This window comes from Pteronotus mesoamericanus, unplaced genomic scaffold (genome assembly GCF_021234165.1).
Source record: "Pteronotus mesoamericanus isolate MK-2021 breed Mesoamerican mustached bat unplaced genomic scaffold, CSHL_Meso_final contig_78, whole genome shotgun sequence".
Classification (NCBI taxonomy): Eukaryota; Metazoa; Chordata; class Mammalia; order Chiroptera; family Mormoopidae; genus Pteronotus; species Pteronotus mesoamericanus.
In genome coordinates, this window is record NW_026555258.1 from 28837731 (window position 1) to 28852178 (window position 14448).

At 45.1% G+C, this 14448-nt stretch overlaps 1 protein-coding gene across 5 annotated transcripts in view; it reads right to left on the reverse strand.

Moving 5' to 3' along the window:
- Window positions 1-14448, reverse strand: part of LOC129079678 (stimulated by retinoic acid gene 6 protein-like) — a 34266-nt gene that overhangs the window by 3870 nt on the left and 15948 nt on the right. For all 5 annotated transcript variants that reach the window (XM_054584959.1, XM_054584957.1, XM_054584960.1 and 2 more), the window contains 10 exons: window positions 14117-14237; window positions 12512-12557; window positions 11528-11656; window positions 9205-9275; window positions 7728-7839; window positions 4600-4753; window positions 4142-4217; window positions 1426-1507; window positions 1045-1093; window positions 454-571 (listed from right to left, as the gene is read on the reverse strand). In XM_054584959.1, the coding sequence (XP_054440934.1) occupies window positions 454-571; window positions 1045-1093; window positions 1426-1507; window positions 4142-4217; window positions 4600-4753; window positions 7728-7839; window positions 9205-9275; window positions 11528-11656; window positions 12512-12557; window positions 14117-14237 (958 nt within the window). The remainder of the gene's footprint in view (window positions 1-453; window positions 572-1044; window positions 1094-1425; window positions 1508-4141; window positions 4218-4599; window positions 4754-7727; window positions 7840-9204; window positions 9276-11527; window positions 11657-12511; window positions 12558-14116; window positions 14238-14448) is intronic.

Here is a 14448-nt window from a genome sequence, read left to right on the forward strand (position 1 = left end):
AGGATTCTTACGAGGAAAGGCACACAGTGAATTCTCAATGTCAGCATTCACTTTTACCTTCCATATGGGGAAACTGGGGCACAGAGAAGCAACTTACCCAAGTCACACAACTGATCTAAAACCTAAGCTCAGACCCCCTCTCTCCTTCCATTCCACCATCCTCTCGTTTCACCTCCCCAAACCTCTATCTTCCCAGGTATAAAATGGACTTACGTGCATCTGCCACAGACACAAATGCAAGGACCTCCTTGAACAATGAGAGTGGAAATATTTTGTAAATTGTAAGGTTCCTATTGCGATGAGTTGCTATTTTGGCCCATGTTTAGGCCAGACCTAAGAGTGTGGGTCCAGGGGTTGGTGACAGCTTAGCAGAGGGGCATTTTGAACAGCAGCTGCGAGGGCCCACCAGCTCTGAGGCCCTGGGCCATGGCAGGAAGCCCACCGAGCACTTACATGCTGATGCCCAGTCTGTGGAGCATCTCTAGGCCCTGGTTGTGGATGACGGGCAACACCAGGCTGTACATGATCACCATGCCAAATAAGCTCTGCACCACGTGGATAATGAGGTAGCCTGTGGGCCAAGGGAGCTGCTGGTCACCCAAGGCCCTTCATCACCCAGTCACCCGTGTCCCTGTTTGCAGCCCCGACCTATCCTCCTCCCACCCAAGGTGCTGGAACATTTGTTTATGCTGTTTCTTCTGCCTGGCACGCCTTCACTTTCCTTCCTGCTGACCTTTTGCTCACCCTGCCAGGTGCGGTTCAACTGTCAGTGCCCCTAGAATGTAGTCAAGCCCTGCCCTAGGTGTGGACAGTAACTTCCTCCTCTGGGTCACCGCCGCCCTTGGCATATCTACCCCGTGGGCTCAGGACAGGTGGTGATGGTGATCTGTATGAGTATGTGATTCTTTCTCCTTCCTGGAGGTTCCTCAGAGGCAGGAGCTGAGGCTGCTTCTGCCTCACCTCTCTCCTCTCAACCCACACCAGCACTCTGCAGGGGCCCAGGTAATGTGCGTTGGATGGAATCGGTCGCACGATGGCACTTACCCCACAAAATGTAGGCTATTTGCCAGCCAGAGTACCTTGCAATGGCCACCTAGGATTAAAAAAAAAAAAAAAAAAAAAAGGATCCCAATGGGGAGAAAACCTTGATTACCTCTGACCCACATGTCTAGCATCCCTGTCTCCTTGGAGATCCACCCACCAACCCACCAAGGCAGGTGACTGTCCTCACTTTACAGATGAGGAAACCAACCGAGGGCTACATGAGGAGAGTGACTGTCCTGAGTCACTCAGCAGCGGAGCCCCCGAGAACTGAGGACTCTGGACTGAGGGTCTTCCCCTTACACTGCCCTGCCTGAGGTGCAAGACAGCAAGCGTTGGTAAACCATTTAGTCCCAGAGCAGAGAGAGGCCTCTGTAGACTTACCACACTTTCTGATGAGGAAGGGCTATGGAACTTCAGGGGGAGGAAGTGTTTATTTCCTGCCCACAACCTCTTCATGTGCTTTCTAGAGAGAGGGAGGGAAATGAGTAATGTTCATAACCACAGCTCCCCATGCACTTAGAACTCAATAGATATAAACAGAAAGGCCTGTGGAGGGGAATAGCAGGCAGCTTAGCCCCTCGTGTTGGTCACAACTCATGAGATAGTTTGGATTAGTCTTAAAAATCTTAAATTTAATATGTTTTATAAAAATAATATATAATTACCTAGTCTTAATGGTGACTGTGATATTTGAGACTTTGACATTTGAGATATTTGAGATATGTATGTGGCTTTTATTCATTGTGCTTTATTTTTTTCTACAGTGAATATAAACTATTTATGTGATAATACTTTTAAAACGATGATATCCCCCCACCTTAAAACAACGTAAAGGGAAATAAAAAGGGGGGCATGCCCCCTGACAAGCCCAGCAGCCCAAGAAATCACTGTGTGTTTTCCCCATGTGCTAGTCTCGGCCTGGACCTTGGCATAAAGATTAGGTTGACGTAGTCAAGTTCACTGTCCAAATTGACATCTGGGCCCTGCTTTTTTCTTAACATTCTACCTCCGGCATTTCCCAGATTGTTTTGTAATTTCAGGACCACTGAATTGGGAAGACTTGGTATGAAGTAAAGAGTAGAAACATCTCATTAATCATTTGCATATTCTTTACATGTGGAAGTGATAGTGTTTGGGTTATGTTAGGGTGAATATATTATTAAATTATTTTCACCTTTCTGTTTACTTTTTTAATAGTGTCTACCAGAAAATTAAAAAGTACATCTGTGGTTTTCACTGTATTCTTATTTTGTAGCACTGAAGTAGAGCGTGCAACCAGGAAAACAAACACAGAGATATATTAGCACAGAAAATTTCTGGAAGGATGCTCAGAAAAATGAATAATAGTGTTTAGCTCAGGGACAACAAATTGGGATCTGAATGGAAGACTTACTTTACATTAAATATTTTTGTACCGTTTTTTTAAAGATTGTACTTATTTATTTTTAGAGAGGGGAGACAGAGAAACATCAATATGTGGTTGCCTCTCACCAGCCCTCTACCGGAGACCTGGCCTGCAACCCAGGCTTGTGCCCTAGACTGGGAATCGAACCAGCGACCCTTTGGTTTGCAGGTCGGCACTCAATCCACTGAGCCACACCAGCCAGGGCTGTACCATTTTTTAAAAAGAGTTTGTATGTAAGTTGGAATAATTCTAAGAACGATAAAAATACTGGCACAGTGCTAGTGCTTCCCAGTTTGTAGGGTGCTTTCTCATCCATTATTTCCTCTGCCCCATTGTTCTGTAAAGGAGGCAGGGCAGGGGTCATCACACCTGGGTGACAGGTGTGGGAGGGAGGAGCCAGCCTAGACAGGAGTGAGGCCTCCCCAGCACCAGGGACTTGTCTTCTTGGTACCCTCAGTTGCCCTCTGCCCACATCCATGCAGCCTGCTCTGCACAGTGGTTGTCCCTAGTTGTGGTCAAAAGCCTCAGCAAAAATCTCCCAGCCACTTGCAGACTAATCAAGGAAGGAACAGACACCTCCCTTCACAAGACAAGGCAAAGGACAGCATGAGTGTCCAGCTCACCCACAGGGTCCAGGGAGAAGAACATGAAGAGAGGGAGCAAGGCAGGGTGGGGATGAAGAGTCTCTTTGTGCCAGGAGTCTTTCCTTGGGATGCCATTGGCAAAAGACTCGCCCCGTGGGCAGCCGGATGGTAAGGATGCAAAAGCAGGATGTTCTGAGGGGGGTGGGAGATTGGCCCTAAGCTTCCTTTGAGTTGGCAAGTATGAGTTAGAGACTGAGACAGAGAGACCACCAGAGGTAAAGGCAAAGGCAGAGAGACAGAGGGGTGAGCATGAGATACCGAAAATTCAACTGCTACCTGCATGAAAATGTTCCCTATGAACCTGACTGGTATGGCACAGTTGGTTGGGCATCATCCTGCAAAGCAAAATGTTGCCAGCTTGATTCCCAGTCAGGGCACATGCCTGGGTTGCGGGTTCAGTCTCTGATCAGACATGTATGAGAAGCAACCAATCGATGTTTCTTTCTCATATCAATGCTTCTCTCCTTTTCTTTCTTCCTTCTTTCCCCCCTCAATAAATACTTAAATAAAATCTTTAAAAAAATATATGCTTGCTATGTATTGAATGGCAGTGACTGCTGTTCTTGAGATTCAGGCACCTGGTCCCCTTGACTCAATCCTCCCGATGTCCCCTTGAGCCACCTTTGTCCACACTCATGGCCTAGTGTGATGAGTCCTGGAGAGCAGGGCAGGTCTGACACTCCGCAGAGATGCCAGAGTGTAGAAGAAATGTCAAGGTCTCAGGCTGGAAGACATAATCAGTGGCTAACTGCTTGGACAAATTATTTTGCTGAGTCTCAGCTCTTTTGGTTATAAACATGGAGATGAAAGTACTCCTCTGGGTTGTGGTGAAAATCAAACGATTCTAACACAATGTCTAGATTATAGTAGAAGTGCAAGCCAAGAGCTGTGTGTTTGTTTATTGACAACAGATGTGGTTGTCTCTGAACTTTGCATGCACTCCTGGTTCCAGTTTGGGCACTGCTAGCACTGTTTGGGAATTCTTAGAAAATTCGGTTAGATGCTTTCCTGGCTGAAGACACACAAGTAACTCCCTGAGCCCTTTTACCTGTAACAAGCCAAGATGTGGAAGAGATAAGTCACACACGTGAGGGAAGCAGGCAAAATGGTAACCACCCAAACTCCTGAAACAGAAAAGGTGATAGGAGAAACCTCCAAAGATGAACCAGAAATATTATTTTCCAAATGCAGAAACTAACATCAGAAAGGTCTGGGCAAAATATATTATACTTCCTTTAACACACTTCTTGTGTAAATACAGTTTTGTGTATATATTTGTTTCATTTTAGCTACACACACCCTTGAAATACTTTATTTCCTTTACAATCCTCTCCTTTGGCATAAATATTTTCAATCCAGTAAGTAATGGGAAAAAAAAATTAAGACGTATATACATTGTAGGTAGCTTTCCTCCTTGTAAAACTTCATTGAACTTCTAATTGCCACTTTCTGGGGGTGGTGATCCACCTCCAGTCAAAGAGCAACTATGCGCAAGGATGGTTTTACCTTTGGAGCTGTTTATCAGCTCTTTCACCTGCAGGATGACTGGGGTCAGGGTCCCGGTCTGGTTCATGGAGGCAATGTAGCTCTCTAACTCGCCTTCAAACACATCCAGCTTATCTCTCACGTACACGAACATGCAGAACTCAATGACAATGAACTGGGGACACAGAGCAAACAGTTCAAGGTCTCACCTGAGTCCAGCTTTTGCCCAGTATGTGAATCACATATGGGTCTCTCTGTGGTTTTGAGTTAAAACTTTTTGAAATTCAGCACTCATCCTAACCAGACGCTGGACACTGGCTATACTAAGATCAATGGGATTGTGGCTTCTTTGTAGGCGGGAGATACATCAAACTCTGTTCTTCGCCCTACAGTACACGCGAGGCCCTAAGGGCTCAAGCATTAACTAAATCAAAGTGAGGTGAATGCGTCATGTTGGATAAGGGGTGACCTTGGGGACAAGGCCAGTCATATCTCTTCATCGCTCCCCTTCTCGCATCTTAGTGAAACCAAAGTGAAGAAGGTACCATTTCCTGTACATGTGATGCTTGCTCATCCCTGTCTTCCTGTTATCATGCCCCCACGCCCCCCACGATCATGCCATTACTTCTAGAGTTCCTGCCGCCATTTACTTTGCCAGCCGAATCTTGTTTACCTCTGAATGTGGAGCTCAAATGCTCTCGTCTTCAGGCAGCTTCTGAATCTAGAATAATTCATTAAACGTCCAGAGCACATTCACCTTTCTTTTGTCTCACTTTAGATGGCAGGTACTTTATACCATATCTTATCTCGTCCTCTTAAACCATGGGCTTCTCCCAGGCCAACACTCTGCTAAATCAGTTCCCTTCTCTTCCAGGTGTTAGCATAGTGCTTGACATTGTAGATAACCAATGAAGACTTAAGAAACATAACTCCAAGTGAATTATTCACTGTTGCAGAGAACTCTAGTAGTCCATTAAAATCTATTCTCCCCTCCTTTGGGCAGAAAGCTGGACTACATTTCCCAGCCTCCCTTGAGTTAGGCGTGGCCACATGACAGTGTTTTTGTCAATGGAAAAGGGCCTTTGAAAGCCTCCCACATGCACTACTCCATGCACTTTCCCCTTCTGCTGACTGGATGTAGACCGTGAGTGTTTTCAGGGATGATGAAGCAGAAGATGGAAGAACCTGGTATGGAATAACAAACGGAGCTCTGCTGCCTCCCAAACCTGAACACCCAGCTGCTCAACATGGTTATGTGGGCGCTAGATATTAGTGTCTAGTTTAATATTTAGTGACTCCATATTAAGTCACTAAAATGTAAGGGTTTATGTGGTACTTCACCAAAACCTAACTGATACAGTCACTTAAAATTTAATCATAGGGTTAATATTTATGGATATCATCCCTGCCCATCTACAATGAGCAGAACCAATTTGGCCTTGCCATTTTTATTCCTCCATTTTTATCCCGCTTTCAACCCCGACAGTTTACCTTGGATAAGTCTGACCATGTGAAATGTTTTGATTCTGCACTTAATAAAAAGTATATTGAATATTGAAGTCTCAATTATGACAACATTTAAAATGCCTTATTGAGAAAGCAGACTTAAATAGGGGCCAAATGAAATAAGACATTTTAATTTTTGATCCTTTTTTGAAATATAGTACAGTAAATTTATCCACTTTTATTTTGAATTCACTGAAATTATTTGTCAGGATTGATTAATCTATATTTAAATGACATGATTTTATTTGGCAAAGTAACAAGAATAACATAATATTTCCCTTAGCCCTGCTGAAATGTTCTGTAGAACTCACCAGTGAACCCATCTGGGCCTGGTGGTTTTTAAAAATCTTTACTCATTGATTTAACTTAATAGCCTTAAGCCTATTCAGAGTGTCTATTTCATCTTGTGTGAGTTGTGGCAGATTGTATCTTTCATCTAGGTTATAAAATTTGGGGGCATAAGAGTTATTCTTACTATTCCTTTATTATTCTTTTAATGCCCATGGACTCTGTAATGATGTTCCCTCTTTCATTTCTTACATGAGTAATTTGTTTCTTTTCTCCTTTTTTCTTAGTCTGGCTAGAGAATTATTGATTTTATTGTTTCAAAGACCCAGCTTTTGGTTTCATTGATTTTCTTTATTAATTTCCTGTTTTCAATTTCATGGGTTTCTGCTCTAATTTTATTAAATCTATTCTGCTGCTTACTTTGTATTTAATTTGCTCTTTTTTTTTTTTAGTTTCCTAAGGTAGGAGCTTAGACATTGATGTGGATCTTTCTTCATTTCTAATTTATACATTTAATGCTATAGATTTCCCTCTAAGCACTGCTTTTGCTACCTCCCACAAAATCTGATAAGTGTGTTTGCATTTTCACTTAGTTCGTTTCATTTTTGTTCAGTTTATTTTTAATTTCTCCTGTGATTTTTTTCTATAACCCATCGTTACATAGAAGTATGTTGTTTAATTTCCACTATTTTGGAATTTTCCAGTTATCTTTCTGCTATTTATTTCTAGTGTAACTCTACTGTGGTCTGAAAGCAAACATTTCATAATTTCTATTCTTTTAAATTTGTTAAGGTGTGTTTTATGGTCCAGGATTTGGTCCATCTTGGTGAAATTTCTGTGTCATCTTGAGAAAAATGTGTATTCTATTCTTGTTGGTTAAGTAGTCTATGAATGTCCAAAATTCCAGTTGATTGACGGTGTCAATTACAGTTCAGATTTTCCTGCCTCGGCACTGAATCCTGTGGGGTTTCTGCTCCATTCTGTTGTGATCCTCTGTCTCTACAACTTAGGGGCAATGCTTCGCCCTGTAACCTCATTTCTCACACAAATCTAAGAGTTGTTGACTTCTTTCAGTTTGTTTCGATTTTCATTTGTTGTTAGGATGGAATGGCTTTTTTGCAGGCTCTTTACATGTGGAATTGGCAACTGGAAGTCTCCATCAATAACCTTATTATATTTATTAGTAATATTCACCTTGTGGGTAAAAATGTGCTTGGAGTCAAAATTGTTCTGTCAAAGAATTGTACTTCTTGGATTTACAGAGATTAAATTTTGAGCCATCTTTTTAAGAACAACCCCTACCCTAGCCCCACCCCATTTATAAATTAGAAAAGGACGTGTTCAGATCTACTTACAAGGTACAGGCAGATGAAAGCCAACACCACGGTTCCAATCATTCGGCTTGGGAACTGAAAGCAGGGGTCCCACTCGTATATCCTGGTTTGGAACCAAGACTTTTTTCCCTCTCTGTTAATGAGTAAACACCAAGAAAAGATAGGTTGTAGTTGGAAAACAAATGCCTGATTCTTTGGAAAATAGCCTCATTTGCTCCTCTTCCCCTTGGGTTTTAGTGAAGAGAAAGAACACTGGTTGATTCCACAGTTTCATTCTCCCCTTATTCTAAAGAACTGGGATTCGGTTTTATTTCGTGCAGCAATTCACCAAACTGAAAGGCTATAGTTTCAGACCTCTCTTAGAGCTAAGAGTGACCAAGGCTAAGTACAGGGCAATTAGATGTGACCCGAGGGACAGTGTGGGACATTGGGGAGGGAGCTTAGATGGAATCGGCACAGCTAGAAGGAACCTCCATTGCCCTTCCATCTTTCCGCCTGCTTGGCATCTGAAATGCTGGCGTAGTGGCTGGTCCAGACTGGAGCCCCAAAATCTACCTGAGACCATGGGCAGACTTCATGATGGAAACCACCAAAATACTGAAGGAGAAAGATGGATGATCAGTAAACTTCCACAGTGAGCAGTCCACAGTCAGTATGGACTGCAGTCTCCAGGATTCTTTTACATGAGAAATACATCTCTCTCATCTGTGCCACTAGTATTTGTGCTTTTTGCTACATGTAGCCAAGCATAGTTCTAACGAAAGTACTAGCTTTGCCACTGTGATTTGGATTAGACAGGTCCCTTCTCCGGGGCATATTCTCTTGTACCTAGTGGCAGAGGTAGGGTGACGATTATGACCCTTGAAGATCCTGTACTTTTGCCTGGCCAAGAGCTATGTCCCCTTTTATTGGTAAGGCCATGTGAGTTTTTCTCTGACAATCTACTCCTTTCCCACTATCAATCTTAGTGGTCAGGTTAGGCTGAACTACTTCCTCGTTCCAGGGGTAACCTTGTGACCCAGTCTTAACAATCGCTTTACTCCAGTCCCCTAGCCACAGTAACTGGTTCTGGAATGGCATTTGGTCCATTTTGACCCAATGGGACTTTGGCTGAAAATTAGATAGGAAAATTTATCTTTCCTGTGAGCTTAAACCAGGAGGGTATAAGCTTAGAGATTCTGGGGTCCACCATGGAACCTGAAGGCTAACCCAGATAAAAGCAGAGCTAAGAGCAGACAAGGGAAAGAGACCTAGTTCTGATGACAGGAATAAAACCCTGGATCCATCTCTGTTTGAAACTGACAACCACTAGACTTAAATTATGTAAGGCCATACATTTCCTTTTTCTCTCTAATCCAGTTTGAGTTGAGTTTCTGTTACTAGCAAACAAGAGTCCTGACCAACACAGAGCACTTCCAGGCATCGTAGGGTCCCACACTGTCACACCCCATCAGTGCTGGCGCCACCAGGAGGGCGAATGACTCAGACTGGGGCTTACTGCAGGCTCGGCTTCCGCAGGAGCTGTTTGACATGCTCTGCCTGGTGAGGTTCCAGGAATGGCTTTTCTTCCTGTGAGAAAAGAGAGAGGGATAGGCTTTGGCTCACACATTCTTGTGAGGGTCTTGGTCTCTGTGAGGGGCCATTGCCATAGAGGGCAGGAATTTGGGCAAAACTTTCTCTTTTGGAGTCAGGCATTCCCAGACACCTGTCATCTAATGAAGAGAAGGGCAGGCGGGGTCCAGGCCCCTGCTTACTGAGCACTTGCTTTCACGAAATGCCCCAGGTTTTGCTTACTGACTGCACCAGTCCTTGTTCTGCGAAGGCCTTTTTCTCTTCGAGACTTGGTGATTTCCCATCACACTTCAAAACATTGTTTCAGGAATGAAGCACCCAAAATCCCAGTGTTTTCACTTCTTATGAATAGGAGGAGTTTCTTTGCTCATTTTTTGTTTTGCAGTATTTAATAAAACCAACTTCAATGGCATGTTTTCAAATGCTTTCTCCAGGTGTAATGAGCTTTCCATAATATTATGATTTTGCTCTATAGAGAGAATATGTAAATTTTTCATGCCATGAGATGAAATCTTATATCTTGCAGGTGTTGGGTAGAGTACAAAGGATCTGGTTAGAATCCTGACTGGTAAGTGATGTCAACAGGGTGGAGGAATGGGGAGTTCCAGCCCCCAGGCCCACTCTAATGCACCAGTTTTGACAACCACACACAGATGAGAACACCTTTGTGGGCACGCAACAATGCATGTGGGAGGTTCCAGAACCCCAGGCAGGCAAAAACTCTGAGAATAGATGCGCTGGAGAGGGTAGGAAGAACAGGTTCACTTTACCAACGTCACCTGTCCTCCACGGTAGCACAGCTCAGTGCATTGAGACCTCCGCCTTGGCTTGCAAATTCTCCCATGAGGGGAAGTGAGAGTAAAGATGTACGGTTTTTCTATGCAATTAAAGTAAGCTGTTATCAGCTTAAAATAGACTGTTATATCTATAACATGTTTTAGGTAAGCCACATAGTAATCACAAAGAAAAACCTGTTTTATATTAAACAAAAGGTAAAGAAAAAGGAATCAAAGCATACCACCACAAAAAAAATCACCGCACAAAAAAAGCAAGAAAAATAGCATTACAAAACAGTCAGAATATTAACAAAATGGTGATTTTGAGTCCTTACCTATCAATTTCTTTAAATGTAAGTGGAATAAATTCTCCAATCAAAAGACATAGAGCAGCTGAATGGATTAGAAAAAACTACAAATACAGGGTGTCAGTAGGGGACTCACTTTAGCTTTAAGGATACACGTGGGGAGTAAAGCGGATTGGAAAAAAGATATTTCATACAAATGGTAACCAAAATAGAGCAAGGGTTGCTGTATTTATATGAGACAATAGAGACCTTATGTCAAAAAGTTTCACAAGAGACAAGGAGAATTACCATGTAATAATAAAGGGGTCAACTGCTCAAGAAAATGTAACAATTATATGTGCACTCCACATCAGAGCACCTAAATAGAAAAGTAATTCTTAATAAAACAGAAGGGATAAATATGCAGCAACACAATAATAGTAGAATTTCAACACCACACCTTCAACAATGGATAGATAATCCAAGTAAGAAAATCAGTATGGAGAGAGCAGACTTGCACAACACTATAGATCAAATTCAACAAATAAACATATTCGGAACATTCCATCCAAGAGTAGCAAAATATATATCCTTCTCAAGAGTACGGGGAACATTCTCCAGGATAGATCACATGTTAGGCCACAAAACAAGTTTTAACACATTTAAGTATCAAGTATCTTTTGGCATAAAGCTGGAAATCAATAACAGGAAGAAAACTGGAAAATTCACAAATATGTAGAAGTTAAACAACACACTCCTGAACCACCAGTGAGTCAGAGACAAAAACCAAAAGGGAAATCAAAAATCATCTTAAAACAAATGAAAATAGAAATACAACATACCAAAGCTTATGGGATACAGCAAAAGCAGTTCTAAGAGGGAAGTTTCCAGTGGCAAATGACTACATTAACAAAAAGAAAGCCCTCAAATAAACAACCTAATTTTATACCTCAAGGAATTAGAAAAAGAGCAGTGGTTAAAAAAGACCCTCAACAAGCAAACTGCCTGGGTTCCTGTTCTGGCTCTGCTACAGACCAGGTACGTGACCTTGTGCAATACAACTGGCCTCTTTGGGCCCCAGTTTCCTCCTACAGAATGGGAGGAGCAATCGCAGTACCTACCTCCCAGGACTGTTGTGAAGGGCACACCTGTCAGGACACGGACAGGGCTTACACGCAGTACTCACCATCGGGAGCTCCCAGCCCAGGTGGACCCTCAGACACTTGACAAACATGTGTAGGAAGCGGCCCAGCAGGAAGGACAGGCAGAGCAGGGAGGGCCAGGAGAACATGATGGCCTCGTACCTCCCCAAAAACTGCAACAGAAGCAGACCGCTGAGCACTGGATCTAGACGGGGCAGGGCCAGGCCCCTGGCGAAGCGGTGGACAGGAGTCGGCCTGCCCCGGCCGGCTCCCACCAAGGCCCACTCGCTCAGAGCTCGGATCCCTGCTCCCCCAGCCCCGCGTCATAGGAATAAGCAGTGGACTGGGAGCCCAGCGGCCCTGGATTTGAGTCTTAGCACTCCCACTTCATCTTCTACAAAGAGCTTTCATGGCTCTTTTTCTGATTCAGTATCAAGTGCTCCTTTTGGAAAATACACAGAGAAAGTGAGAGGGGGAAAGGGGGGAGAGGAGAAAGAGAGAAAAGGGGAGAGGGAGAGAGAGACACCTTGCTTTCTTTCTTGGGGTACAGGGCTAAACAGATGAGCCAGTGTGTGTCAGCTCTGAGAAGGACAACGCACGGAAAAGCTGGAAGGGGTTCATCTAGTCCAAGTCTCCCATCAGTGGACAGAGAAACTGAGGCTGCATGAAGGAGTGGAAATGAGCTCTGGAATCAGCCAGCCCTGGTCTCAGTGCCCAGATCTGCTGCTTCTCCAGAGTTACTTTATATCTTTATGCCTCCGTTTCCTCACCTATAAAGTAGCCTTGCTGAGAGCTTCCCCACCCTGAGGGGCTGCTGTTGAGCATTAACTGAGAGAACATCTGCCTGTGAATCAGCACCTTGGTGAACATAAGATACTATGCAATGGAAGCCTCATGCAGGGCTCCAACTCCCTTTTGTCCACAGGAGGAAGCTAAGGCCCGTAGAGTGGCCGTGTCCAAGGTCACACAGCAAGTTGGTCATGGTGATATGGACAGAATGCCCTAAACATAGCTCAGTGGGGACTCACCCTTCCGTGGGGACACTGTGCGATGTGAAGGACGGTAACAGCGAACCTGCAGGAGAGAAGTAGAGCTTAGGGTACACCCAGCACAGCCTCTGTGACAGCAGCCCAGATCCCACCAGCTTGGAGTACCCTCCCTGACGGGGTTGGTCCCCAGGCCTCCGTGTATATCCCGCACAGACCAGGTGCCCTGCTTGTGCCTAAGTACATGCAACAAAATGCATTTGATGCCCTCGATTCAGGCACAATCCCAGATCCATAATGGCAGAGCAGGGAGACCCTGAGAGATCTCATCCTCCCTCCCCCGTCACTCAGGTGGGAAGACTGAAGCCCAGAGATGGCAAGGGGTCTGTCTGGAGTCACACGCAGAGCCAGGACCAAGACCCAGGGCTCTGGACTCTGGGGCTGAGGTTCTTTCGGCCTGGACGTGCCCTTATCTACAATCACTGCCCTGAGGAATGAGCCTTGAGGCTTTACCCCTTCTGAACACACATTCCTGGTCATGTTCAAGCTTGGGTCATACTCCCACGGTGCCCAAGCTGTTGTGTGATTCCTGACACCCTGTCCTCTCCTGGTCCAAAAGTCTGTCATAGGCTGAGATATTACTTCGTATCCAACACTGAATATCTTCTCTTTTAATTTTTTAAAAGCAAGCCACTTACACACTTTGGAGTTGCAGCCATTCATGGGCCAGTTGCTCGTCAGCCCCCTGCATGACTCATACACGGGGCCTAGAACCCCTGCCCAGGAAGGAGATGTGGGCAAGGAAACGGGCCCATCAGGACTGGAGAGTGGAACTGCCCGTGGGATTATCCAGTCGGCAAGTACTCCCAAGGGCCAGGTCTGTGCGGGGGTCTGGTGCCAGCACTGAGGGCACAGAGCTCGACAAAAGGGCCAGGGAGCTCCCACCTGTGGGGGCGACAATCCACAAAGGATGGAGCGAATGTCTGCCACCGGGCCAGCGGGGGAAGATGATCCCCACAGGGAAGAGCAACATACAGACAAAGTGGCCAGAACACATAATCACAAGGGTTTGTCTTGTTTTCCAGTACATTCCCTGGCTTATGTGGGGATGTCATAGCATGTTTGCTGAATGAATAAATGGATGAAGGAACATGGGAATTTTATATGACTTGTATGTGTGTCAGAGGCAGGTCAAGGGGTGGGGAGAGATAGGAGAGAGGCGAGGATGCCCCGAATGCCCCACTGAGGCACATGCACTTTCTCCTGGGCTCCGGGGAAGCCATGGTAGCACACAGAAGAAGCATCCACATGGGACTCCTGCTTCCACCAGTGGGAGTCTCTCGGCTCTCACTGTAATCAGAGATGTAGAAAAATTCATCTACATCTCTGATTAGTGGGACTATTTGAATAATGAGTGGCCTCCTGTGAAGCAGACAGAATGCTGGCCTGACCTTCTGGATCCTCAAGTGCAGTCCCAAGGAGGGGTGGCAGGGGACCGTGGACCAGTCACTCCGCCTGCCCTGGGCCTACGTTCTGAGCAAAGGTGCCCTCCCAAAGAGAGCTCTCAGGTCACCTCCAGCCCTTTGTCCAGAGTTCACCAATGGCCAAAAGAATTGCAGGAGGGCAGGCAGGCAGCGTCTATCTTACCAGATCAGAGAGTAGCTGAAGCCCAGGATGGAGCTGACCAGTTGGAACTCCGAGGAGAGGCAGGCAAAAAAGGGGAAGTGGGACAGGCCGACTTCAACGCCTCCGATCAGAAGCACAAAGGCTGGGAGAGACAGGGCCAGAGATGCTGTGAGTGCCTCTTCTCATGGGCTCGGGTGAGTCCGAGGGAAGCTATGGGGCTTTGAGCTGACTTGCAGTCATGGACCTCAGGACCCAAGAAGATGAGTGGACAAGCCCCAGTTTAGCACAAGGAGGAATGCAGGAATGTCTTTCATTCATTCATGCAACAGGTACCTCTTCCTGGTGCCTCTTCC